General features: G+C 36.6%; 1 protein-coding gene across 1 annotated transcript in view; it reads right to left on the bottom strand.

Moving 5' to 3' along the window:
* The window catches only part of Hus1-like (Hus1-like checkpoint clamp component), a 98,599-nt gene extending 73,825 nt beyond the window's left edge, over nucleotides 1–24,774 (bottom strand). Inside the window, exons 1-2 of the mRNA XM_090405576.1 lie at nucleotides 24,183–24,774; nucleotides 11,998–12,128 (exon numbers count right to left, since the gene is read on the bottom strand). Coding sequence (XP_090261702.1) covers nucleotides 11,998–12,128; nucleotides 24,183–24,234 — 183 coding nt within the window. The 5' untranslated portion in view covers nucleotides 24,235–24,774. The remainder of the gene's footprint in view (nucleotides 1–11,997; nucleotides 12,129–24,182) is intronic.
* Nucleotides 24,775–25,323: the final 549 nt, after the last annotated feature.

Genomic DNA, 25,323 nt, shown 5'->3' with positions numbered 1-25,323 from the left:
GTAAAAACAGCAAAAATGAAGTTTCAGAGTGAAAGCCTTTTGGAAGCTCTAAGATGGAAAAAAAGAGTCAGCTGGTGTCAACCAAAATATAACTTGAAATTTGCAACACAGAATGTAAGAACCTTACATTAAACTGAAAAACAAGACAGGTATCTCAGAAATGGATGCTTATGATTAGACATTCTAGGAATTAGTGAGCTCAGAGGGATAGGTTTTGGACAGATGGTAACTGGAGACAAACATACAGTCCTTTACTCTGGTCATGAAAACAGACATTTAAAGGAGTAGCACTAATACTAAATAAAAAGGCTAAAATTTGCCTTATTGAATGGGAACCAGTAAATGACAGATTCATTACTGCATGCTTTAACTCAAATATGTCAAAATGTCAATAATACAAATCTATTATTGTATTAAAATAGGAAGAAAAACCCAAGACAGTTGCAAAGCAATAGGAAAAGAAGCTTGTGGCAGAATAAATCAAAATGGTGAAAAATTAATAGAAATTTGTGAGATAAATGACTTAATTCATATGACATAGGTGCTCTTGAGTCAAGCTTGGCGGACGTGTGTAAGAAGAGCTCCGGATTGAGATAAGTTATTCTTGGAATAATTAAGTATAACTGAGTGTTTGTTGGAGTAAGAGCTGCTGTAAAAGTTGTGCGCTACCATTATTATTAGTGTGGGGGATTTTGTTTTGCTTAAACTTAATTACAAATTTGTTGTTATTATTAGACTTTAGAGTGGTAACCGGTAGATTAAACATGGCGGCGGTTTTGTCATTCCATGACTTTAACTTAGACTTCAGTCATTTCGTTAAGTGTGAGGTGTGCTATATGTATTCTTTCGATTACATAAACAATTTGTGGATGTTTAGGACAGATGGAAGGAGGGTGTGTGCAAAGTGTGACCTGAACTAGGAATTGATGACAGAAAGTGTTAGTAGCGAGAATGTCACAGGGAAAAATGAGTGCACGTTCAAAAGAGAAGGAAAAAAGAGAAGAGAAGGAATGAAAAAATGTTAAAAAATCAGTAAAAAAGAAAACGAGTGATCTGAAAACTGTAACGGATGTTAAAAATAATGAAAGTGAGGCGAGAGTGGTGGAAGGGAATGAAATTGAGAGAACGAATGAAACTGGAAATGGCATGATGCAGGAATCGAAAGAATGAATGATAGCTAAAATTGGATGCATGTTGGACTGAAAGTACGGAAACACAGAAGTCTGAATGAGAGTGAAAGTGAGAAGAGGGGGTTGAGAGTTAGAAAATTAGAAAGACTGAATGATAGAAAGAATGTGACGCAAGATTCGGAAGTTGAATTGGATTAGATGAGGCAGGAGATGAAATGGATGCAGAATGAAATTAAGAAAATTCGGGTAAAATCTATTAAAACAAATCTTGATGGCATGAAAGAGTTAACAAAAGATGAGCGAGTGCCATTGTATGGCGACTCCATTATTAAAGGTGTGCTGGATGACAGGATACATAAGGTATGTTTTCCAGGTGGTAAAATGAGTAGAGTGATTGAGGCATTGGATATGAGGAGGGAGCGAGCAAAGGAGTTGATGATTTTAATAGGAACGAATGATTTGACAGTGGACAAAGAGCACATTAGAATGGATATCAGAAGGCTGCTTAGAAGGATAAAAGAGAATAGCGTGACAGGAAGGGCAGTAAGCGTGTTGCCTAGGTATGACTGTGGTGAGATGAGGCAGAGAGCAAGGATTATGACTGATATGCTGGCTGAAATGTGCGAGATCGTAGTACAGTTTGTTAATGTGTGGAATGAGTTTGAAGAACAAAGTGAAAACTGTATGGGAGCGATGGACTGCATTTGAGTGGTTATGGTGTGAGTTGCTTGGAGAGATTGCTGCTGGAAGGTAGAGAAGTGAGTAGAGAGAATAAATCAGATCAAGCGGGAAGTGATGTGGAAGAGAGGAGAGTAAGACAGCAGAGATTGAAGAGGTGGTTATGAATGGGGAAGTGAGTGGTACGAGTATAGAAAATGAGAGAAAGGGTGTGCAAGAGGAGCAGGGAAACGGGGAGGCACAGGGTGGACAGGGGTACACAGTGTGAGAAGGGTGGATGCTCCAAGAGGAGGGTAGAGCATGTGTAGACAGGAAAGGAATGGGATGACCAGATCGAGAGAAAACAGTTGGAATTGGGGAGGGTTGTAGAATGAATGGGCAGAAAGGGAAATGGGCCCAGTCGAGCATGGAGAGATCACGAGTGAGTGGCATCGGTGGAACTAGCTGTAGATCCAGAAATGAGCTGGATCTACAGCTAGTTCTTTGTATACAAATGCTACAAGTATAAGAAACAAGGCTGATGAAATGGTTGCACTAATTGCGTCTGTTCACCCAAAGATTGTTGGAATAAGTGAGACATGGTTGGAAGAGGACAACATCCTGACAGGAATAGAGATGGAAGGGTATGATGTGTTTCGTGAGGATAGAAGGGGTAAAAAGGGAGGGGGGGAGTGCTATTGATGATAGAGAAAGAGTTATGTCCATACAAAGTAGAGATGCAAGAGGGAAATAGTGCCAGTGGTTTTGAGGCAGTATGGTGTGAGATAGAGGTGAATGGAATCAAATACTTGGTTGGATGTTGTTATAAACCAGGTAATGTGGATGGTGGATAATGAAATGTATAATCATATTAGCCAAGCAAATAAGAAAAGGGTGATCATAATGGGCGATTTTAATTATGGCAATATAAACTGGAATAATGAGATAGCAACTGGAAGTAAAGAAAATCAGTTTCTCGAGTTTTTGAGGGACAACTACCTCAGACAGTATGTAACAGAGGGCACACGAGGATTGAGGGTCATCTCATCAGAGGATGTAATTATAAATGAGGTGTCAAATTACCCACCAATTGGTGAGAGTGACCATGAGGTGATTACCTGGGCGAGTGCCAGCAGTGTGAGGACCTCTGTGAGAAAAGGGTATATGTGGAACTACAAGGGGGTGATTATGTAGAGCTCAGGAGACAGCTTGCGGGTGTAGCATGGAATGAGGAGTTAGGTGAAAAACAGATCAATGCAGCTTGGAGGAATTTTCAAAAACTATCTAGTAGATGCAATGTCTAAATGTATTCCAAGGGTGAGAAGGTTAATAAGGTAGGTGCGAGATTGATGAATAAAGAGATTAAGCATGCGATACAGAGAAAAAGGGCACTGTGGAGGCAGCATAAGAGAAGTGGAAATAACCAATTCCATGAGGCCTACAAAGACCAGGCAAGGAGGGTGACCTGTTGGTGAGGGTAGCTAAAGAGCAGTATGATCAGCAGTTAGCAAATGATCCCAAAAAGAATCCTAAGGAGTTCTTTCAATATGTAGCCAGCAAAAGAAAGAATGATTATGGAAGGATGACACTGATTGGAGAAAATGGTATAAAGACAGCTGTTGCAGAACGTGTGGTGGAGATACTTAATGAGCAGTTCATAAAGGTCTTTCAATCTTGTGAATGTGACTTCATGGTGAGACTGAGAGCAGTTGATGATGGGGAGGAGAGACTGACTGTAAGTGAGCAAGAGATGTATGGGGAGTTGAGTAAACAAGATGTTAATAAGGCTGTGGGACTTGATAATATATCACCACGTATTCTGAAGGAATGTGCCAGGGAATTGACACCTGCCTTGACATATTTTTTTAATACAAGTCTTGCACTCGATCAGCTTCCTAAGGAGTGGAAGGAGGGTAAGATTGCGCCACTTCATAAAGGAGGTGATCGAACTCAAGCATCAAACTATAGGCTTATCTGTATGTCAGGTTGTGGTTAAATTGTTGGAGAAGCTTGTGAGAACTAGGATCCAGAGTTGGGTTGACAACAATGGTATTATCTTTGATGGACAGCATAGGTTTGCTAAAGGAAGGTCATGTTTTAGTAATCTACTTACTTATTACAATAAAGTGACTGCTTCCTTGGACAGAGGAGAAGGATACATAGTAATATACTTGGATTTCGTAAAGCCTTTTGATAGAGTACCTGATGATAAGTTGACAGTCAAACTAGAGCAGATGATGGGGTTGGATATTAGACTAGTGCATTGGATTGGAGACTGGCTATCTGATAGGTATCAACAAGATGTGTATGGAGAAGCAATATCCAGGAAAAGGAAAGTCACTAGTGGAGTGCCTCAGGGGTCTGTTTTAGGGCCATTACTGTTTAATTTGTATATTAAAGATATTGGTGAAGATTTGGATGGAAATATTCAGTTGTTTGCAGATGATGCAAAGTTGGGACGAATGAAGAGTAGTGAAGATGTTGTGGCCTTACAAGAAGACTTGAATAAATTGAGTGATTGGGCATGGAAATGGAGATGCGAGTTCAACGTTGCAAAAGGTAAGGTTTTAAAATTTGGAAAACAAAGATGAGATGTAGAATTTATACTTGGTGAGGATATATAATATCCTCACCAAGATATGTTCCTGGTGAGGATATAATAATCAAGAGGTCTGGGGGTGATAGTGAATAAGGATCTGAAATTTAGGGGACACATAGCCAAAATTGTGAAGACAACACAAAGGCTTCTGGGAATGATGCGGAGGACACTGACATGTAGAAGTAGGGAGATTCTTGTTCCATTGTATAAGGCTTTGATTAGGCCACACACGGACTATTGTGCCCGGATTTGGTCACCTGGTTTTCAGAAGGATGAAGAGATGTTGGAAAGGGTCCAAAGGCGACTGACTAAGGTAGTTTCTGACCTCTGGAATGTCGAGTATGAGGAAAGATTGAGAAGATGTAATTTGCAGTCTGGTGGACAGGAGCAAGAGGTGAGATATGATAGAGACCTACAAGTTGGTAAGGGGGTTGTTATAGGATTAATGCTGGAGAAGTTTTACATAAAATAGTGGGAGAACCAGAAGTCATCCCTGGAAACTGTATAAAAAGGGTGTGAGTCAGGGAGTGAGAGGCAGGTTTTTTTCATGCAGAGTTGTGAATGATTGGAATGCCTTGCCCGAGAGTGTGGTGTCTGCAAGGAGTTTGAGTGTGTTTAAGACATGGTATGAGGAGCTGTGTGTGTGTGTGTGTGAGTGAGATAAAAGGACCTCCCAGATGAGTCTTTGTCTCCACGAGGTCTTGGGTAATAATAATAATAATAATAATAATAATAATAATAATAATAATTGTTGGAGGTAGACTTTTTAAACATAAAGATATCCACTTCCCCTGATGGAAAATCCAGAAACCAAATTGATCACATAATAAACGGAAAATACAGAAGATCACTTCCGTATGTCAAGGTAAGAAGAGGAATAGATATTGGGTCAGATCATTTCTTAGTACTAACCAAAGTAAGATTAAAACTTAAAGCAAATAAAACAAATGAAAGAAAGAATATAAACAAATATGATAAGGAAAACTAAATAACAAAGAAATAAAAGAACAGTTCATCACATCAATTAGAAGCAGATTCACAATTTCTAATTCACAAAATTAGAAAAGTTTCAAGATGCTTATAAAGACTGTGCTAAAGAACACTAAAAGATGACTGGAGGAAAAATAAACAAAGAATGGATAACTCAAAAAACTTCGAATTTAATTGAGAAAGGAATTCTGTTGACAAAAAAGTGAAGAAATCAGCCAGAATAGACCAAAGGTCTTACATAGAAAATCTGGCACAGAGCAGCAGCAGACACAGGACAACTTAATACAGTATATGAAATAACATAAAAATTGCCTGGAAAGAAAAGGAAATCGGAAACTTGCATAAAGGATAAAAACAGAAAGTTTTTAACAGGAACAGGAAGTAAAAGACTCTGGAAACAGTATTTTAGTGAAACTCTGAATGTAACAGAAAATGATGACAAAGTTAATACACAAGAATTTCTAAAACGTTAGAACAGAAAGAACAACATAAACTAAATATAAGTTAAAAAAATCACCCCAAATGAAGTAAGAAATGCAATAAAGAAACAAAAGTCTAGAAAAACATGTGGAGACAAGATATACATTGAATTACTAAAAGTAGATAAAGGCATTGCAGTGAATGAGTTAACTAAATTTTATAATATCTTAGCCAAAGAGATCAAGGGTAATCCCAAAGAGTTCTTCCGCTATGTAGCAAGTAAAAGGAAGAATGACTTCGGAAGGATAATGTTAGTGGGTGCTGATGCCATTGAGGTGACAAAATCAGATGTAATAGTTGAGTTACTGAGTGATCACTTTTCAAAAGTCTATCACCCAAGTGAGGATATCTCTGTATCTGTAGCAATAACTAATGTGAGAATTGAAGCTAAGAAATCAGAGGTATTTAATATACTGCAAAATTTAAATGCAAACACTGCTGTAGGTTTAGATGGAATATCAGCTCAGGTGTTGCGTGAATGTACAAATGAATTGTCAACCCCTCTTACTTGGATATTTAATTTAAGTTTGAACTCTGGTATGATCCCTAGGGAGTGGAAGTTAGGCAAAGTGGTTTCTTTGCATAAGGGTAGCTCTAAAACTGCGGTAGTTAATTACAGACCAATCATCATTTCAGGAGTAGTGGTAAAAGTACTGGAAAAGTTGGTTAAAGACAAAATTCAAGAATGGGTGGATCAGGATATGATGCTCTATAGAGGCCAACATGGTTTTGTTAAAGGTAGATCCTGCCTTAGCAATCTATTAACTTTTCATAATAGAATGACATCCGAGTTGGACAAAGGAACTGGCTACACAGTGGTACTTCTGGATTTTGCTAAGGCTTTTGACAGGATACCCCATGGAACACTGTTATGCAAATTGGTGCAGATGGGAATGGATACTAAATTGGTGATATGGATAGGAGAGTGGCTCAGGGAGGGATACCAGAAGGTTGTGTATGGAGGAGCAGAGTCCAGGATGAGGCAGGTGACCAGTGGTGTGCCTCAGGGCTCTGTGCTTGGCCATTGTTGTTTAGTTTGTATATAGATGATATAGGAAATGGCTTAAAGGCAGATATTCAGTTGTTTGCTGATGATGCAAAGTTGGGTAGCGCAATAAAAAATCAAGCTGATGTTGAAAGTTTGCAGGATGATTTAAATAAGCTAGTAGAATTGGCAAAAGGTAATGGATGTCGGTTCAATGTGGAATAGTGTAAAGTCATGCATTTTGGGATTAAAAGATTACCAGCTGTGTACTACTTTGATGGAACAGTACTCCAAGAGATTGATGAGGCTAGGGACTTCAGGGTGTTGGTCAATAGGAAGATGAAGTTCAGGGGACACATTGCTAAGGTGTCCAAGATTGCACATAGGATTACTTGGTTGTTGAGGAACACACTGACATCCAGAGATAAAGAGGTTATTATTCCCCCCTTAAAAAGCGTTGATGCTTCCACATTTGGATTACTGTGCTCAGGTCTGGTTACTTGGATTCCTTGGAGATGAGGAGGCTGTGGAGAGGGTTCAGAGAAGAGTGACCAAGTTGGTGAGTGATGTAAAAAATGCTTCCTACATTGATAGATTGAGAGCTTGTGGATTGCAGAGGTTGGTTGATAGGCGGAGAAGAGGGGATATGATAGAAAAATTTAAATTACTGAAAAGTTTTTATAGGATTGATGCAGGGGAAATGTTTCAGTTGTGTGATAGTGAAGGAAGAACAAGAGGTCATCCCTGGAAATTAAAGAAGAGTGTGGTTAACAAGGGTGTCAGAACAAGGTTTTTTGCTTGGAGGGTGGTGAATGAGTGGAATTCATTGCCTGACTTAGTTGTGAGCTCTTCGTCTGTAAATGAATTCAAGAAGAGATATGACAGATATTGTTTTGCTAGTTTGGGTCTCCCGTGATGAGTCTACTGACTCCATGGAGATACCCGTAATAATAATAATAATCTGATTCTGGAAACTGAGAAAATATCAGATCAGTGGAAAGCAGTAATAGTGAAAATACCAAAAAAAGGAGACCTAACAAAATGGGAAAACTGGAGAGGAATTAGCCTTCTATCTGTGCCAGGAAAGATATTTAGCAGAGTATTGATGGAAAGAATGAAAAATGAAATAGAAGTTATACTGAGGAAGGAACAAGCAGGCTTCAGAACCAGAGCTGGAACAATACAACAGATTTTCATTTTGAGAAACATTATAGAACAAACTTTAGAATTTGATGTCCCCATGCATTTGAATTTTATAGACTTTGCCAAAACCTTCGATTGCATTAACAGAGAAATCCTTTGGAAAGTTCTAAGCATCTATGGCATACCAAATAAGATAATTAATGTTATCAAACAAATGTATGAAAACAGTAGATCCCAAGTTTTAGAACTCGGATCTACTCTGAGAAGACTTGGATTATGCAGATTTCATTTTTAAGCCTATTGATTTGCAACAGAAAACAGACAGATTAAGAGAAAATGCATCTTCAATAGGCTTAAAAATGAAGATAAAACAAAAATGATAAGGATTAATAATAAAAGTAAACAAACTTTAAAGAGAGACAACACAGGAGGGAAAGATGTGATGGACTTTCAATATCTTGGAGCAATAGTCAGCCAAAATGGCAACACAGATGAAGATATTAAACAGAGATTAAGCATGCAGTGCTTTCACAAGTTTACTGCCAATATGGAAATCTGCAGCATACAAGATTAAAACAAAATTGAAGATCTTTTTAAGTAATGTTAGATCTGTCTTACTCTACAGAGCAGAAACTTTGAAAATAAGCAAAATGCAAGAACAAAAGTTAGTTTCCAACCAAATGTCTTAGAAAACTGTTAAAAATTTATTGGCCAAAACAAATATCAAATAAAATATTATATAAAATAACTAACACAAGAAGTATTCAAGAGGAAATCAAATGGCATAGATGGAGATGAACAGGACATTTACTCAGGATGAACCACGATGACATTCCAAGGTGGCTCGGACTTGGACCCCTGAAAACTAAACTTCACATGGCGAAGGATGATGGAGAAGGATAGAAATGAAGCTGGATGGGTGAGCTGGTTAGAAGTGAGAACACTGGCTCTGAACAGAAAGTTGTGGAAAGAAAGGATCTTAGCCTTATGTGCCACCGGGCACATAAGGCTAAGATCCTTTCTTTTGTGCGCGGTGGCACATAGAGGATAAATAAGTACCACTTCAAGGTCTTAAGCAAAGATTCTGCACAACTACTCATATCTGATCAGTCAATTGCTCCTATATTCTTATTTTATTCTATTACACAATGGGACTACATTGTTGGCTAATTGGTCTACCTATTTCCTGGCAATTTTATACACTTTTTATGATTTGCAGTCAGCACACATACACGCCTCCTACTGTTATTACCATCTACAGGAAGATGTGGACCATGTGACACACTGGCCAGAAAATTTTTTCTGCTATGTGCACAAGTAAAAATATTTTCCATCAGATAGCAGATGTAGATATAAGTGCTTAAACTGAATTATATTCTTAATAGATGCTACCACATGCCCATGAAATTCAAACGTGGCTAAAAGTTTTTTAGCAGAGATGTTTTAATGAAAAAGCACACCCCATAATACTCCAACTCAACAATGGTGCCATTTTTAAACTGCCGAGATAACTGAAACATAATATGCAAAGGGATTGGCATCTCATAATATGCATGCAAACTGATAGCCCATATAAACCAACAATATATTTGCACTGAGATTCTGCAACATCCTAAATGCTTACAATTCATTAACATCTATTCCCACATTAGTCCCTGTCCCATCTATCACAGCAATATCTTCGTAGCTGAGTTAATAATTAGCCCTTTTTTCAAATTTAAGATAAAGACGATAATTTCAAATAAATTGTTAATAAACTGTTATAGTACGCCCGCAGATTCAAGACCCTTCGACACTTCTGCGCATGTCAACAGGAGGAGAATCCATTCCGATAATAGAGTAATCAGTCCGTATTGTGGGATGAGTTGTTTATTATTACATGTCGGAAAATTAACTTCTCTTTTATGATCATTGTAGTTAAATATGTTGCTTGTATAACAGTTGGAAAATTTTACCTATAAAGCACATGATTTCGCGTGTTGGCGACCAATTCGTATGTCCTTCATTTCATTCTCCCCTTCAGCATGAATCGACTATTCTTGGCAAGATACCAAGCAGAGACCTACAAACTGTGGGAAAACTATAATACTACTTGATCTGAATTAAGGTTTTCCCTGAATGCACCTGAACCTTATTCATCATCAAGAGAATATAAACTGCTTGAAAAGACGTCAAAGGACATCCCCCATGGGCATGGCATCATGCCATGAAATGTCACAAACACGTGACTCATGAAATGAGTCACGTGTTTGTAGCTGATATAAATTGGAGGAATAATGCTCCCAAGCCAGTGCAACTGTGTCTGGGTGAGATGGCTGCAAGAAGGGAACTGATGGAGTTTGAAAAAGGTGTTGTGACAGGATCTGTTTAGCAAAGTGCTACCTGCAGGATGCTACCTACCCGCTACACTCACTGAATGTGATCATAGGATGCTATGAAAAAAAAAACATGTAAAAACTGCCACTCCATGGCTTACATGTTGAATGCATAGTTCTGGGCACTGACTGGAACACAAATCGGCGCAAAATCATTCAGAAGCGAGGCTCACAACATGGGTTTCCATGGTAGGACCACAAGAAGCAAGCCCTACATCACATAAACCAACATGTAGTGTCATCTTCAGTGGTGCAAAGAGCATGTACAGTGAGACCTAAAAGCTTGGAAATCGGTGTTATGGAACCTCTCTCTTGAACAGATGGAATGTGGATGTAAGAGATGCAATGTGAGTGCAATGAATGCCTGATAAATGTTTCTTACTAGAGTGTGTAACCCCAATTATGAAATTCAGAGATGGAAGTGTGAGGGTATTGTCCTGCTTTTCCTTGATTTGCCTTGGAACTCTGTTTGTGGTACCATGAATATTGAATTCCGAAAGGTATCTGAACATTCTGGACAATGCAATGTTTCCTACTTTGTGGCATTTCTATGGAATTGAAACTATTGTCTCTTTTAGCAAGACAATGCACCATCATAAGGCTGCTGCAACTGCGTGGTTTGTAGACATTAATGTCATCACACTTGACTTTCATCCAGAGAGTCCCGATCTCAACCCTATTAAACATCTGTGAGATGAACTAGAGCATCAGGTAAGGTAAAGGGATATCTGCCTACAACAATTTAGGAGACCTCATTTAATACAGGAAGAATGGTCAAATATTCCCATTTGTCGCTATCATACACTTGTGGAAAATATGCTCTGTAGGATTGTGCAGTAAAGGGAGGTCCTACATCTTATTAAGGTGGGTCTCACCCATACAAAAAAAAAAAAAAAAAAAAAAAAAAAAAAAAAGCCTCTGTCAAACCTCAATCGATGATCTAGATTGACCTCTAATTCTTTAAATGGACTTTCTCAGCTATTAGGAATTCCTTACATGGAGAGTTTCACACAGCGATTATGCCACTGTGAAACACTTTAAAAGGAAACTTAGTTGTATTATTCTTAAACAATAATATTACACATCATTAAGACATTAAGTGCCTTCGTAGCACAATTGGAAGAACAACAGTACATTGTGCCCGTTGATTAGAAAAGGCCTGAATTCAATTCTCGTCATGATGAGAGGAATCTTTATATGAGTTTTTCAGTTGAAGGTGAGTTAGCCGATTTCATGAAGTAGCAGGGTTTTTTCTCTTGGAACTCGGGTTTTTCATCCTGCATACAGACAAATAGGCCTTGAGAACAAACGCAGTTTACAGACAAAAAAAAATACTAGTGGTGGCAGTGGATAGTAGATACTGTTGGCGTAGATGATTATGATGATAGTGACAGTTTGGTAAGGTTGTTAATCATGGTGGAGATAGTTATAGAAGTAGGTGCCCTCCCTCGATGAGTCTATGGACTCCATGGAGGTGTGACGTAATAATAATAATAATAATAATTTGAAATAAATTATGTTCTAATTCTGGGAGGAAATGATGAACAATATTCTCATACGCATCATTACAAACATGCATTCATTCTTAAAATAAAATTAATAAATGTATTATAATAAAATTAAAATTAATAAATGTACCTGCTGTATTTCACACCATAAACATGATCCACTAAGAGATGCAGTGTGCTCTTTCATGATAAAATATAACCGAGTTAAGGAAATTCTCAAAATAGCAGTTTTTGCTACTCGAGATACAGTCTGGATGATTTCTATAAAGTAAATAAAGTAATAATAATCAAGAAAGAATAACTAGATTCTAGAAAATAAGAAGGAATAAGTTACTTAACACACATTCATATTAATTTAACAGGCATAAAAAATTGAAGTTATTTTTGAACATTTTTTGCTGCTTGCACAGGATTACAGTTAACCACCTCTCTCTCACACACACACAAATTATAACCACTGAGACTAAATGGAGCCAACTTCAGAAAATATATGAGGGTGAGGAGTGGTTTCTTTGCATGGAGGGTGGTTGAACCGTGGAATGCATTGCCTGATGGAGTGGTGAGAGCGAGAATGGTCAATGAGTTTAAGGAGTGATATGATAGACTTTGTGTTTCTTAGGGGGGGGACCTCCCCTCGATGAGTCTTGACAGACTTTATGTTCTCAGGAAGGACCTCCCACGATGAGTCTTTTGACCCCATGGAGGCCTGAATAATAATAATAAATCAATGACTCTCCAGTTATTTGTGGACAGAAATATCACAAAAAGTCACACCTCTTATTGACATCATCTGCTGGTCATGAAAAATACTAAGAAAACTAGCAGCAAATACTTTGAACAGCCATTACTCTTAATTACTCTCCTGGAGAGGTGATGTGTGTGATGGGGGAGAGATTGCATAATTATTATGTACAATAAAAAAATAAAAAAAAAATAGAGAGAGAACAGCTACCACTGCATACCAACATGTTCAATTATAACAAAATGTAACTAGGAGAGCATGAAATAGTGAAAAAAAAAAAAAAAAGAAGTCAGAGATTGTTCTTCTGACACATTCCCTTGCTCTGCTTTTTACAACTAAACATTATCTTAGTTTTTATGACATTATGACATTAAAATGTTTAATCATGAATAAGCACCTCCCCTTCAATTGGAAAGACCTGGGTTCGATTCACAATCTGATGAGAGGAATCTTTATCCAAGCTTTTTCGAATTAATGCAAGTTAGCCAATCTTATATAGAGATAGCAAGGTTTTTTCTACCTGAAAGTTGGATCTTTCATCCCACGTAAAGGCAAGTTGGTAGACGGCATTTATGGTATGATGTTGGTGTGTATATGTATAGGTGGAGAATTAAGAAATAGGGGAGACAGAGGGATGTGTGCAGCAAAACAAAGTGGAGTACCCTTGAAAGTGTCACACAACAATAATAATAATAATTAAACAAGTAATTAAAATACAGTCGACTCTCACTACAACAAATACCATGATAACAAATTCATTTATCACACCAAACTAACAAAAAGTCCAGCCAAAAAGCCTATATACATAATGATGCTATTCTAAAGCAAATTCACTGTAGCCAACTATTCACTTAATAAACATTTCCTATGGCTCCTACAAGTTGGCTATAGTGAGAGTGAGCTGTATAGTCAGCAAAAGAAACTTAATAAACAAATGCAGTTACCCACAGAAGTGAAATTCCATTCTTCTATTTTATTGTGTTTCACCATCTTATTATAAATATTCATTTCATTTGTGGATATCAGTGGTGGTTCGTACATAAGCATTGCAACACTGCAGCACCCCCAAGGTAAAAAGAAAAAAAATTAAAATTTTTGTTTGTGTTTATAAATAATAACAATGCTTACAACATTATATAAATGCAAAACAACATGTTAAAGATTACAGCTTTTCAACACTGATTGAATAGTTAATAATTGGAATTGTTTGATTAATGCTTTAGATTACGAAACAAATGCACTGCGATCTAACACCGTGTCAGAATTATCATGTTCAGGCAATTGCGGCGCCAGACTCGCGATATTCATTTGCACTTGCTGCACGTAACAAGTGAATTCGACACTGCTTCTTGAGCAGTGTCGCTACAAATAAATTGTATGCTTGTACGCGTTATTTCTGTGAGATACAAAACTTTTATTATTGGCGTGTGTTTGTGGTGAAGGTGAAATATTTTTGTTAAATCTTATTTTATTCTGTTAAAATAATATTTATTTATTATAAATACAAGGCTCAATTATGACGAGTGTCACTGTTGAAAATATGAAAAGAATTATATTTTCTCAATTATTGTTACACGAAACAAATAAACAAATGCACTGCGATGTAAGGCAGTGTCAGAATGCTGAAACTGACACTGCTCATTGAGCAGTGTTGCTACAGATAAATTGTATGCTTGCATGCATTATTTCTGTAAGATATGAAACTTTTATTATTGGTGTGTGTTCATGGTGATGGCGAAATATTTTTAATAAAGCAATTTTTTAATATGTAAATTTACTTATTAATAAATTGGTTACTGATAAGGAAAAAAATGAATTATTTTTGTTATTTTCTGTATGCAGCACCCCTACTTAAAAGTTTCACTGGCTGCTATTGGTGGATATTTTAAAATACATTACATAATGCTTTTTCTTTATCCTTTGATTCAACTTTATTTTAAAATATTTATAAGTTCACCACTTTATTTATGTAGGTTTGAAAGTATATAAAATGCCATTAGTGTAGCTCAGTAGGAGTGGCGTTTGCACTCTACAGCACGACGAAAGGCATTTGAATCTAGTTGCTGACTAAAGGAACTTCTCTAGTCGGTATAGACTAGAGAAGTTCCTCTAAAAAGTATAATTTTTTTCGAGAGAAAAAAATTTTACGGTTTCTGTTCGGACAGAAACAAAAGAAATGTAGTAAACCCTGTTTTTACAATCAGTAAAATTTGTCTATTATGAATGTATGAAATGTTGGAGCACAGAAACAAGGAAGTCAGGATATCTTAACTGAGGTTGTTAACTGACTGAGATAAGCTGCACTATCAAGAAGAAAATATTTCAATTAACATGAATGATTTCTAGTAACTAAATCGTTTTTTTTTTAATCCAATGATTGAGCTTCATGTCTCACCTCTTATATTGTCTTTTTTTCCTCAAATGTCACTAAGTCATTGTGTCTGGCTTACTTCATTGATGCAGACATAAAACATAATTACAGTTAAAGAGAACTGTTATGATTTGCATTGGTTTTCGTTTACTGTAAATTTCATTTAAAATTATTTAGTGCATTATGCATGTATTTATACCCTCAAAGATGTTCTAAGAGAGGACAAGCAAATTTGAGAATACGAAATAAATTCAGCGGAATGCCTTATAATTAGAAGGCTAAATAAGAAGGTTAATCAGCCTATAATTTGCTACCACTATCTTAGACCCATCATCGAGTTACAGAACTATCTTTGATTTTTATAGTGTAGTGGTTATAGTAGTATGGATTGTAGGTTTAATGTTGATAAGTGCAGGGTGCATTTTGGAGTGCAGAAATATAAGGCTTACTATATCAACAGTGTGCCATACTGCAGGAAGTGGTGGATGAGATTAGAGATTTGGGAGTGATGGTTGACAGTAGATTGAAGTTTAGAGGGCATATTGCTAGTGTTACAAAGGCTACACATTGTAGTGCTGCTATGACAAGAAGTACTCTAACATGTAGGGATAAAGAAGTGGTTGATAAGTATAAACTGTATAAAGCACTGTCAGATCCCACTTGGACTATTGTGCTCAAATCTGGTCACCTGGTTTTCAGTATGATGTGGAGACATTGTAAAAGGTCCAAAGATGAGTGACTAAGACAATATCAGGACTTTGGACTGCTGGCTATGGAGAGGTTGAAAAAATGTGGAATGCAGAGTTTGGTGGATTGGAGGCAATGAGTTGATATGATAGAGACATTTGAGTTAGTGAGAGGATTTTATCAGATTAATCCAGATGAGATTATAAAAAGAGTAGAAGGCGAGAGGGTAAAAACTAGAGGTCATCCCTGAAAGTTCTGTAAGAGTATGGTGAAGAAGGGCGAGGAGGAGTAGATTTTTTACATGGAGAATTGTCAGTGAATGGAACGCATTACCAGAAAGTGTTGTTAATGCAAGGAGTGTTAAGGATTTTAAGATTCAGTATGATAAATATGTTGTCAGTTGATTGAACCTCCCATGATGAGCCTGCCAACTCCATGGAGGGTGCAATAATAATAATAATAATAATCCCTTTGAACACTGCCAGTGCTGAAATACAAATTAGACAAGGTGATCAACGTAAGAAAGAGAGAAACATAGCTGCAATGTTCTTTTCACTAATGCCAATATTCATACTGAGAATTGGAGGTGCTACATTCTCACACTAAGAATTGTAGCACCTCCAATTCATCTGCCTCTATTTCACTTCAATTTTTGTCCCATTTGTCACCACGTCATCACATAAGATGCCGCAATGATATTGTGCATTTTATATCCCAGGTTTTTTAATTTACATCTCAGCATTGACAAAACCCAAAGGATATGGAAGAAGGAGGCAAGATATTTCTGTAACTTAATGAAGGGTCAAAGACAGGGGTAACAAACTGTGGACGGGATTGATCAATATCTCATCTATAGTAAAAGGGATGATACACCCTTCGAAGTGATTCATCCACTCAGTAATTCACTTATTCCCTTCTGTCACCTACCTATGGTGAGTCTTCCTTGTATTCACCATGTAGCAAAATAACTGAATTTCTTTTGGCCTGCTCAGCTGATTTCCTCTCAATCTGATTTTGCATCTCTTACCATGCTAGTTCACCCTTCTTTCTATGCTTCTCACGCACACTGATAACTTTCCTTTCATATTTCTTGCACAATATTCTTTTTGTAGCTCCCTATTTAATGATGTTACATTTTCATAATTTTCATTCAACTCTTCCCTGATATATCCTCCTGACTCTAGATATCCAGTCTGACATTCCTTCCTTTCCTACACCCTCACATTAATTTCTCATGCACTGCTAACATTTTCCTTTATCATGATGCTGCTCCAACCCTCATGTGATCTAGGTTTGTTGTAATTACTAGTCTGTAGTGCTACTTTGTTGTCTTTTTTTGACAAATCATGACCAAGATAGGTTGAAAACCCATAATATTAGCAACAAACAGAGGAGAATGGTTAGATAATCAAGAAACTCAGCTCTACAGACCTAATGCTCTCAAGCAATTTCAGGCCTCCAAGTAAATGAGGTGGTAGTGGTCTAGCACCATGCGATGAAATTTATCTACCACCTAAAGATGCTTGCAAACACCCACATCTGCAGTGGAATTTAAACTCACAACCTATTGGTTGTAAAGCAGGTATGTCACAGTGGCCAACCAAACCACTCCAGACATTCCTTCTGAGTAAAAATCAAACCCATTAAATGCAGTAATGCCTATTGTACATTAGTACCATGGATAGGCTAAGGGTTAAATACTCTAGAAATCAAACGCGATCTTTTTCAAGCCGCACGATCACTTCAGGCCTCCAATAAGCAGGGTGGTGGTGGTGGTGGTCACACTGGTCAATGAAATTCATCTAAAGGCATTCATAAATATCTATGCCTGCACTGGGATTCAAATCCTACATTTATTGGTTATATTTATTTATCGTATAAGTAAAAATATAAGAAAATTAATAAGCAAACTATATACAGATTGGTAGTTCAGTTAATGAATGGATGGCACTATTTGGGAGCAAATGCAAGTTCCTGAGGTCTCCAGGACTACACCCACTCTTCAACTAATAAGTTCCAGGAACTTATTGGTTAAAGAGTGAGTATGCTGTCTGCCTGACTATTCAGGATGAATTAACATGTATGCCTTCTTAACTGAAAATTGAACAATCACAACCTCCCAGGTAAGACACCTCACATACTGCAGTCGTTCAAGGTAAAGTGGTTACATTGCTTTTTGATGCTCTCACCGCATCCAGCACTCTGAAATCCTGGATTCCCTCTATTTCATGTTGTTTTTGGTAATTATCTTTCAGGTGTTGCATAAGATTTGTTTCCTTCCTTCCTTCTAATGTCTCTATAATTATTCCTTGCCCTGTACTTAACTGAGCTGATTTGACAAGGAATCCCTCTACATCTTCCTTTATACCGTCAGCCTCTATCAGCATGTGCTTTATCCTGTTGGCCCTTAATACCACATCAGACAGTCTCAAATGCACTACCTCTCTTGTTTTTGCTGAACTTCCCTTCTTGGTTGCAATTGTTCTGTTATCATTAGATATGTGTCACTTCCCATCCTGTTCTGTCTTTTCTGAAAACATAGTACTCCTTACAATTTCTATTCCAATGTTATCCTCTATTAACCATGTCTTGCTATCCCAATATTTTTTACAAAGCAAAACTAACCAAAATCTCCTCTTATACCCGATGCTTCTGGCATTAGTGTATGAAGTGCAATATTCCCTTGCCCACAAATACCCTTACATTTTATATGTTATTTTTCTGGTTGAATAAATACATTGTTATTCTTGATTTATTAGATTACATAAAATGAATTATGTGAGGAAGAAAATGATAAATTATTATTAGCATTTGACCTCCATGGAGTCAAACTCATCATGGAAGGTACACAATGTCACACACAAAGCTCATCCAACCATGTCTTAAACTGATTTGATGTGTCTGCATATGCAACACACTCATGCAATGCATTCCAGTCATCACCACTCTTTACAAAAAGAACCTGCTTTGTGTGAAGAGTGGTGATGAGTGGAATGCATGCTGACCAACTTATATGTCTCAATCATATCCCCCCCTTCCCCCTCTTATTCACAAGGCTTTGGAAATGACATTCTTTCAATGTCTTCATACTCCACATTCTAAAGACCACTTAGCACCTTTTTGAATCACCTTTGGACCCTTCTAACATATCTTCATCACCATGACACCAGGTGACCAAATCTGTGCACAATAATCCATATGAGGTCTATTTCTGCATGTCAAGGTCTTCAACATCAATTATCTGGTGTGATGACTTCAAAACTTGCACAGTGTGGCTCCTGAATTTCAAGCCCTTGTCCACTACTACTCCCACATCTCCTTTATTTCTTTCAAAGTTTCCCCACCAAGCGTAAACTCCACATCCTGCTGTTGCTTACCAAATTTCAGAACCTCACACTTTGCAACACTGAACTGATAATTCCAATTACCTGCCCATTCATACAATCTATTCAAGTTCTCCTCTAAGTCCACAACATTTGCTTTACTCCTCATTATTATCCCTGATTTTGTATTATCTGCAAACAGTTGCATATCTGCAATTAAACCCATCCCAATATCATTAATATACAAGTTGAACAACAATGAGATGTCCTCTTCAGTCTTCGGGATACTGCTCTCCTCAAATACAACTTTCTAATATCTATCTGACAGTCAGTAACTGATCCAATTCACTAGTCTATTATCCAATCCCATCCATTTTGATTTATTTAATAGCTTGTCATATGGCAGCCTATCAAAAGATTTTGCAAAATCTAAGTATACTGCTATATGTGCATTTCCCTTATCCAATACATTTGTCACCTTATTGAAAAAGGATAAAATTTTATCATTATTATTATTGCATGGGATTTTCTATGGAGCATGAAGACTCATCACAGGAGGCCCAAGCCATTCCACTGATACTTATTCCTTTTCTCAAACTTGTTCAGTGACAAAGCAGTTATGGCTGTCCTTGTGGCTGCCCTTGGCAACCCATTCCACTTATTTACTACTTTTCAAGCCAAAAACCTAGTTCTCACTCCCATGTTAACCATACTTGCTAATTGCAGTTCAGTTGTCATCTTATATTCTTCCCACCCCTGGATTGACAAATTATCTTCATGTAGTTCCTGCTGCACAGCACCTTTAGGATGCTGAGTAATTTGATATTAAGAGCTGTTGAAGCTGGCTGCACTCTGCAGGATCTTTCAGAACATCAATGCTAAGACTGTGTGGTTTACATCTCAATCCTATCTTAGGTGAAATCTTGATACTGGAGCGAATAAGACGATCGTTTCAGTAATCATCAGTACTGGTAAGAAGCTCATCATTACAAACATGAACAACAACAAAGTTAACACTCTTACGGAAAATTTTTCTTCTTTATACATTCCACCCTTACATAATGTTTACTTTTAAGAAAAACTGTCATTTGGACCTAAAAAGTGCTTGAGGCTATACTTCTTTTGTCATTTACATGTAGCCCACATTTTCACATTGTTCAATCTTTATTTGTTACTCATGCTTGTTTAATTTGAATTTCATATTAATGATACCCATGATACTTAGACAAAAATTCTATGAAATAAAAAAATTATCTCACATAAGTTTTCCATTATTATTGAATTTGTTAATTTAATGAAAAAACATACTATATTGGTGATAAGTTAACTTAGCTTCAACAAGAGAATTGTTTGATTTTTCCAACACTTTTCTCTCAATAGCTCCTGGCCAGAATGGCTTCATACCTTGGTTGATTTGGACATAAAAACATGTCAGATTGTTAATCCAACTATGGCTGCAAGGTTACATCTTGTCTGATGTAACCTTCTGGTTACATCAAGGTTACATCTAGGATACTACATATGACTGATGTGTAACTGGTATAAAAATTACTTTTGAGTCATCATCAGCATCCAGGGTTGGGACATAGACACTAATAACTTATAACAATCTGATTCTTGGTCAGCTTCTAACTAGCCTGGTTGACCATGTAGTTCAAGTACCCACTATCCAATTAACAAGGTGAAGATTCAAATGAATCCATGAATGATGTATTCTTAAGCAATAAGCTATCAGAGTAACTAATGTCAGAAAGAAATATTTATTACAAGCAAATTTTTGATGTAGTTTCAAAACAATTCTCAATGTGAACAGTCAAACATACAAACAACAGAATAACAACCTAAAATTAAAGAGTGTAGTCTGATATTATACATGCTATTCATTGCAAAAGGAGAGCTTCATCAATTAACTATTGCAATTCAAGGAAATGCACTGACGTTTTCTAATTAATTTACCTATGAGGTTTATTATGTCAAATAAATAATCAAGTGGGTTAAATTTGCAGCACTTTATAAATTGAACATTATTTCTACATCTTTCACTGTCTTTTTGTCTAACAGCATCAAGAAGATATTTAACACAAACAAAAAAAATCTCAAAACATTTCCAACAGCTGTTACTTGTTGAAAGTTTATTTTTCACTAGGTTAGACTATAATAAATTTAGTTTAATCCTTTATCCCAGTGAGAGCAAACAAAATTTGCACCTGAAAATATCTTCAGGACTGAATGTAGTGTTGCACTATCTTACCTGGGTAAGTAGTACAACACCAGGCAACTTGTAGCAAAGGTGGAGCAAGCTACCAACATTCCTATCCCAGTATCTTTCACAATGCAAAACACATCTCCTTGTGGATATGTATACTGTTATGCATTAAGGGATTGGCCCCTACCTAGACTAGTTTCGACCTTTATTGAAGTCTCTTCAGTGGAGCCAGGCCCAGAGTTGGAGATACCAGGCAGAAGCAGTACCAAGGTCATCTTTACATATAAGAGTTGCCAAAAGGTTTGCCACCTATAGTCTAACCTAGTGAAAAATAAACTTGCAACATCTTTCTCTAAATCCAGAGTAATTTAATAAAAAAAAAAAAGGTGGCAAATCTTTTCATGCTATTTTTTATCAGTTAAAAACCAGAATGTGTAAATAAAGAAGTAACTGCACTCTTTTAGGTGTTCACTGGCCATGAAATCCTATGGAAGGAGCATATAATTTTGCTGTTTGGCTTCATGAAAAACCTGGAGCATATAGTTCTGTATTTTTGAATGCATATTTTCTAATTGTATATTACTTCTAAATTCCTACTCATATCCCCTTGAAAAAGAATACAGAACTAATTACATGTTTACTAATTACAGTTATTTCTAAATGCCTCTCCTTATGCACTTGTATAAAAACTCTACATTTCCACAAAGTTGATTTCAACCACTGCATTGTGTAATTCCTAGAACTGTGCATGTAACTATTTGCCAATAAATTTTGAGCCATAGCAGATTATATAAAGGTGGGGGGGAGGAGTTCGAGTCTCAATCTTTGCCGTGGATGGCATGAATATTAGATCTGACAAAATCACATGTTCTGCCATTCTTATGGAAAGAATCATGCATGATGTAATGATGAAAGTTGTGAGTAGTCATTTTATTTTCATCATTTTGATTAACAGATTAAAATGCCACCACATTTTTACTGCAATGAAATTATTATGACATGCAGTGATTTCAAAAATAGTCTATCAGACCAACAGTGAGTTCTATTGTAGCACAGTCATCTTCTTACATTTAATTCTGCATGATGGGGTATCCAGAATATAGCTTGCCAGTCCTGGCTTGAAATACCAAATGACTGCAAATGTAGTTTTTATGTTCTTCAAGGAGGTGTTAACAAATTTACTGGTTTGTCCAAAGTAAGCTAAGCTGCAGGCATAAGGAATGTGCTTTTAACTTAGCCTACACTCTAGGATGTTTATGAAGATAAAACTGATAGTATGTTAGAGCAGTGTTAATAAATCTACCATGCTCTGGATACTCTGTCACACAGAATTAAATAGCAGAAGAGAACTGTGGTGCACTGAGTTCACTACAGATCTGTAACTATTTCTGGAATTGGCATCAGCTTTGGAACAATGGCTGCATTAATTTGCCAAAGATCTAAGGGAAGGGGGGGGGGAATTCACCTCAATGAGTCATTGCTTCTTTTTCCATTACAAATTAAATTGTTCCTATAATGATCTAGTTGAGCATTGTGTGTTTTATCACAGTTGTAATTTGTGCTCTGAAGATAATAGTAAGAAATCAAGTGAAACATTAACTCAATAAATTATTTTCTTCTAATGTTATATAAACCTTGAAAATTCTATCTATAAAGAGAAAGTCTTCTAGATTGTTTGCCACCTTCCTACCATTAAAGCTATCCTACAATAAATATATTTCCTTCTACTCACCACACAGCAAAAGAACTTTCTGGAATTTCCTATGGCTTACTTAGTTAAATTTCTGATAATTTGATTTTGTGCCTTCCTTGGTGGCTGCTGCTCTTTCTTGTGCATTTTATAACTTGTGAATTCACTTTTTTTTGTAGCTTCTACTTATTAATAATGCATAATGCTAACTGCCATCTGATTTATCCTTCTGACCCTGGGAATGATACTGCTTCAATTTCCCATATACTAACAACATCCTTCATTTGCAGTTTCTTATGCCATAGTACTGCTCCAAGCTGCCTCTAGGTTTCTCATAATCATCAGCTCTATAGTTACATCATTCTCTCATGCAGTAGTAAAAGACACCTCATCTCTGGTGCTATCCCCAGATTGGACATTCTTAAACTTTTGTTTTCATCAATGTTGTTTTAAGTAATTATATCTCGCTTTGGCCTTGGGCTATTTTACCAATACACTTTAACCAATACACCAATACATTTTAACAATCCATGTACATCCTTCTCTGCTACCCGAGGCTGACAACAAGAACAACAACAATAGATTATATATTTTGTCCTGTTGTCTTCTATCTCACATGAGATTGTTTCAAATATGCTTCTTTCCAAGATCCAGACTTAATTCCAAACTTCTGCTGCAATTCTACTATTATAAACAATATTCCTCACACTGTCCTATCCTCTTTGAAAATATACCACTTACATTTAATTCCTATATCTTCCAACATGAAGGTTTAAGAGGGATGACAAAACATTAGAAAAGGTTTAAAGGCGAATGACTATAATGATTTTAAGATTGTTGCATGTTCACTATGAAGACATTTTAAAGAACTAGGTTGCAGGATTTGTTGGTTAAAGTAAATGGGTTGAAAGAAATGTATTCCACAGCTGTAGGAGAGATTTTTAAATATATGGAAAGAGGATAACGAAGCAGCAGTTATTTGTGGAAACTAAATAATAGTTCAGTCAGTAAAAGAATGAGGAATAGATTTTTCTCATGGCAAGTGGAATAGGTTGGCAGGGAGAGTGGTGAGTGTAACCCCCATTAATTAAATTAGAATGAGCTAGTTAGATCAACCCTAAATATGGTTACCGTATGTTTAAGTTAAAAATTACTTAGTATAAATAACTGATTCCGATGAAAAGAAAGCGATGTATACAGGATGATTCTCCCACGGCAATCATTAAATGTCACTGTCATAAATCGAAATGATACTAAATAAAAACACATATGGTCTGATTTTTTACTTCAACTTACTTGTAATTTGTTGAATGTATGCTCCTTCAACGATTTTACCTCGAAACTTCATTTTATAAAAACTGTCAATCAAAATTATGCTTGATATACATACTTTAATTAGTTCTAACGTGAACTCTGGATGAGTAAAACCATTTCATTTCTTGAAGGAATTCTTCACCAGAAATTATTTTTGTTCCTGCAAACGTGGCAACATAGTCTTTATACACGAAATCTGCCATACAAATTGAGCAAAATAAATAACCACTACCTACTCTGCCATTTTCTCAGGGTATTCGAATTTTCATTCAGCTGTTTTCACTACTGCAATATAAACAAACTCACCACAAACACATGGTACAATTTTCAAGTGAGCGCCATCTATTAAGTGTACAAATAATAAAGGAAACCGAAGTGGAATCTATTCCCAAGGCTATGTTCATATTAAGGTTCTGCAATATTTTACGCACTCCCATTTCTTCAAGCTACTTTCCCCTATCATTCAATGTCACATCTAGCATTGCAATGTCACCACCTAGATGGTACACTTCTGCAAATGCTCACTCAGTAATTCAGCAATTTGGTTTCGTTCCATTACCTCCCCATCATGAGAATTTTTTAAGATCATCCTTCCATAGTCATTCCTCCTTTTACTTGCCACATAGCGAAATAACTCTTTAGGTTTCTTTTGCCCTCTTCAGCTACCTTTCTCTCATATTAGCTGTGGTTTTCCTTTCCATACTGCCAGTGGCAGCCAGTGAAAATTTTAAGTGGGGGTGCTGCATATAAAAAATAAAAAATAATAATAATTATTTTTTTCCTATCAGTAACCAAATTAATAAATAAATTTACACATTAAAAAATTGCTTTCTTAAAAATATTTCACCCTCGCCACGAACACACACCACAATAATAAAAGTTTCGTATCTCACAGAAATAACACGCACAAATATACAATTTATCTGTAGGTACACTGCCCAGAGAGCAGTGTCAGATTCACTTGTTACGTGCATCAGTGAGTCTAGCAGCAACTGGCCGAACGTGATAATTCCGACACTGCGTTAGCTCGCACTGCATTTGTTTCGTAATCTACAGCGTTAATCAACCAATTCCAATTATTAACTATTCAATCAATGTCGAAACATAAGCTGCAACCTTTAAC

The sequence above is a fragment of the Typopeltis vanoorti genome, chromosome 15, assembly GCF_054136105.1.
Source record: "Typopeltis vanoorti isolate ZY-2024b chromosome 15, IOZ_Tvanoo_1.0, whole genome shotgun sequence".
Lineage (NCBI taxonomy): Eukaryota > Metazoa > Arthropoda > Arachnida > Uropygi > Thelyphonidae > Typopeltis > Typopeltis vanoorti.
Note: the sequence above shows the minus strand (reverse complement) of the source record. Positions and strands in the feature narration are given on the sequence as shown.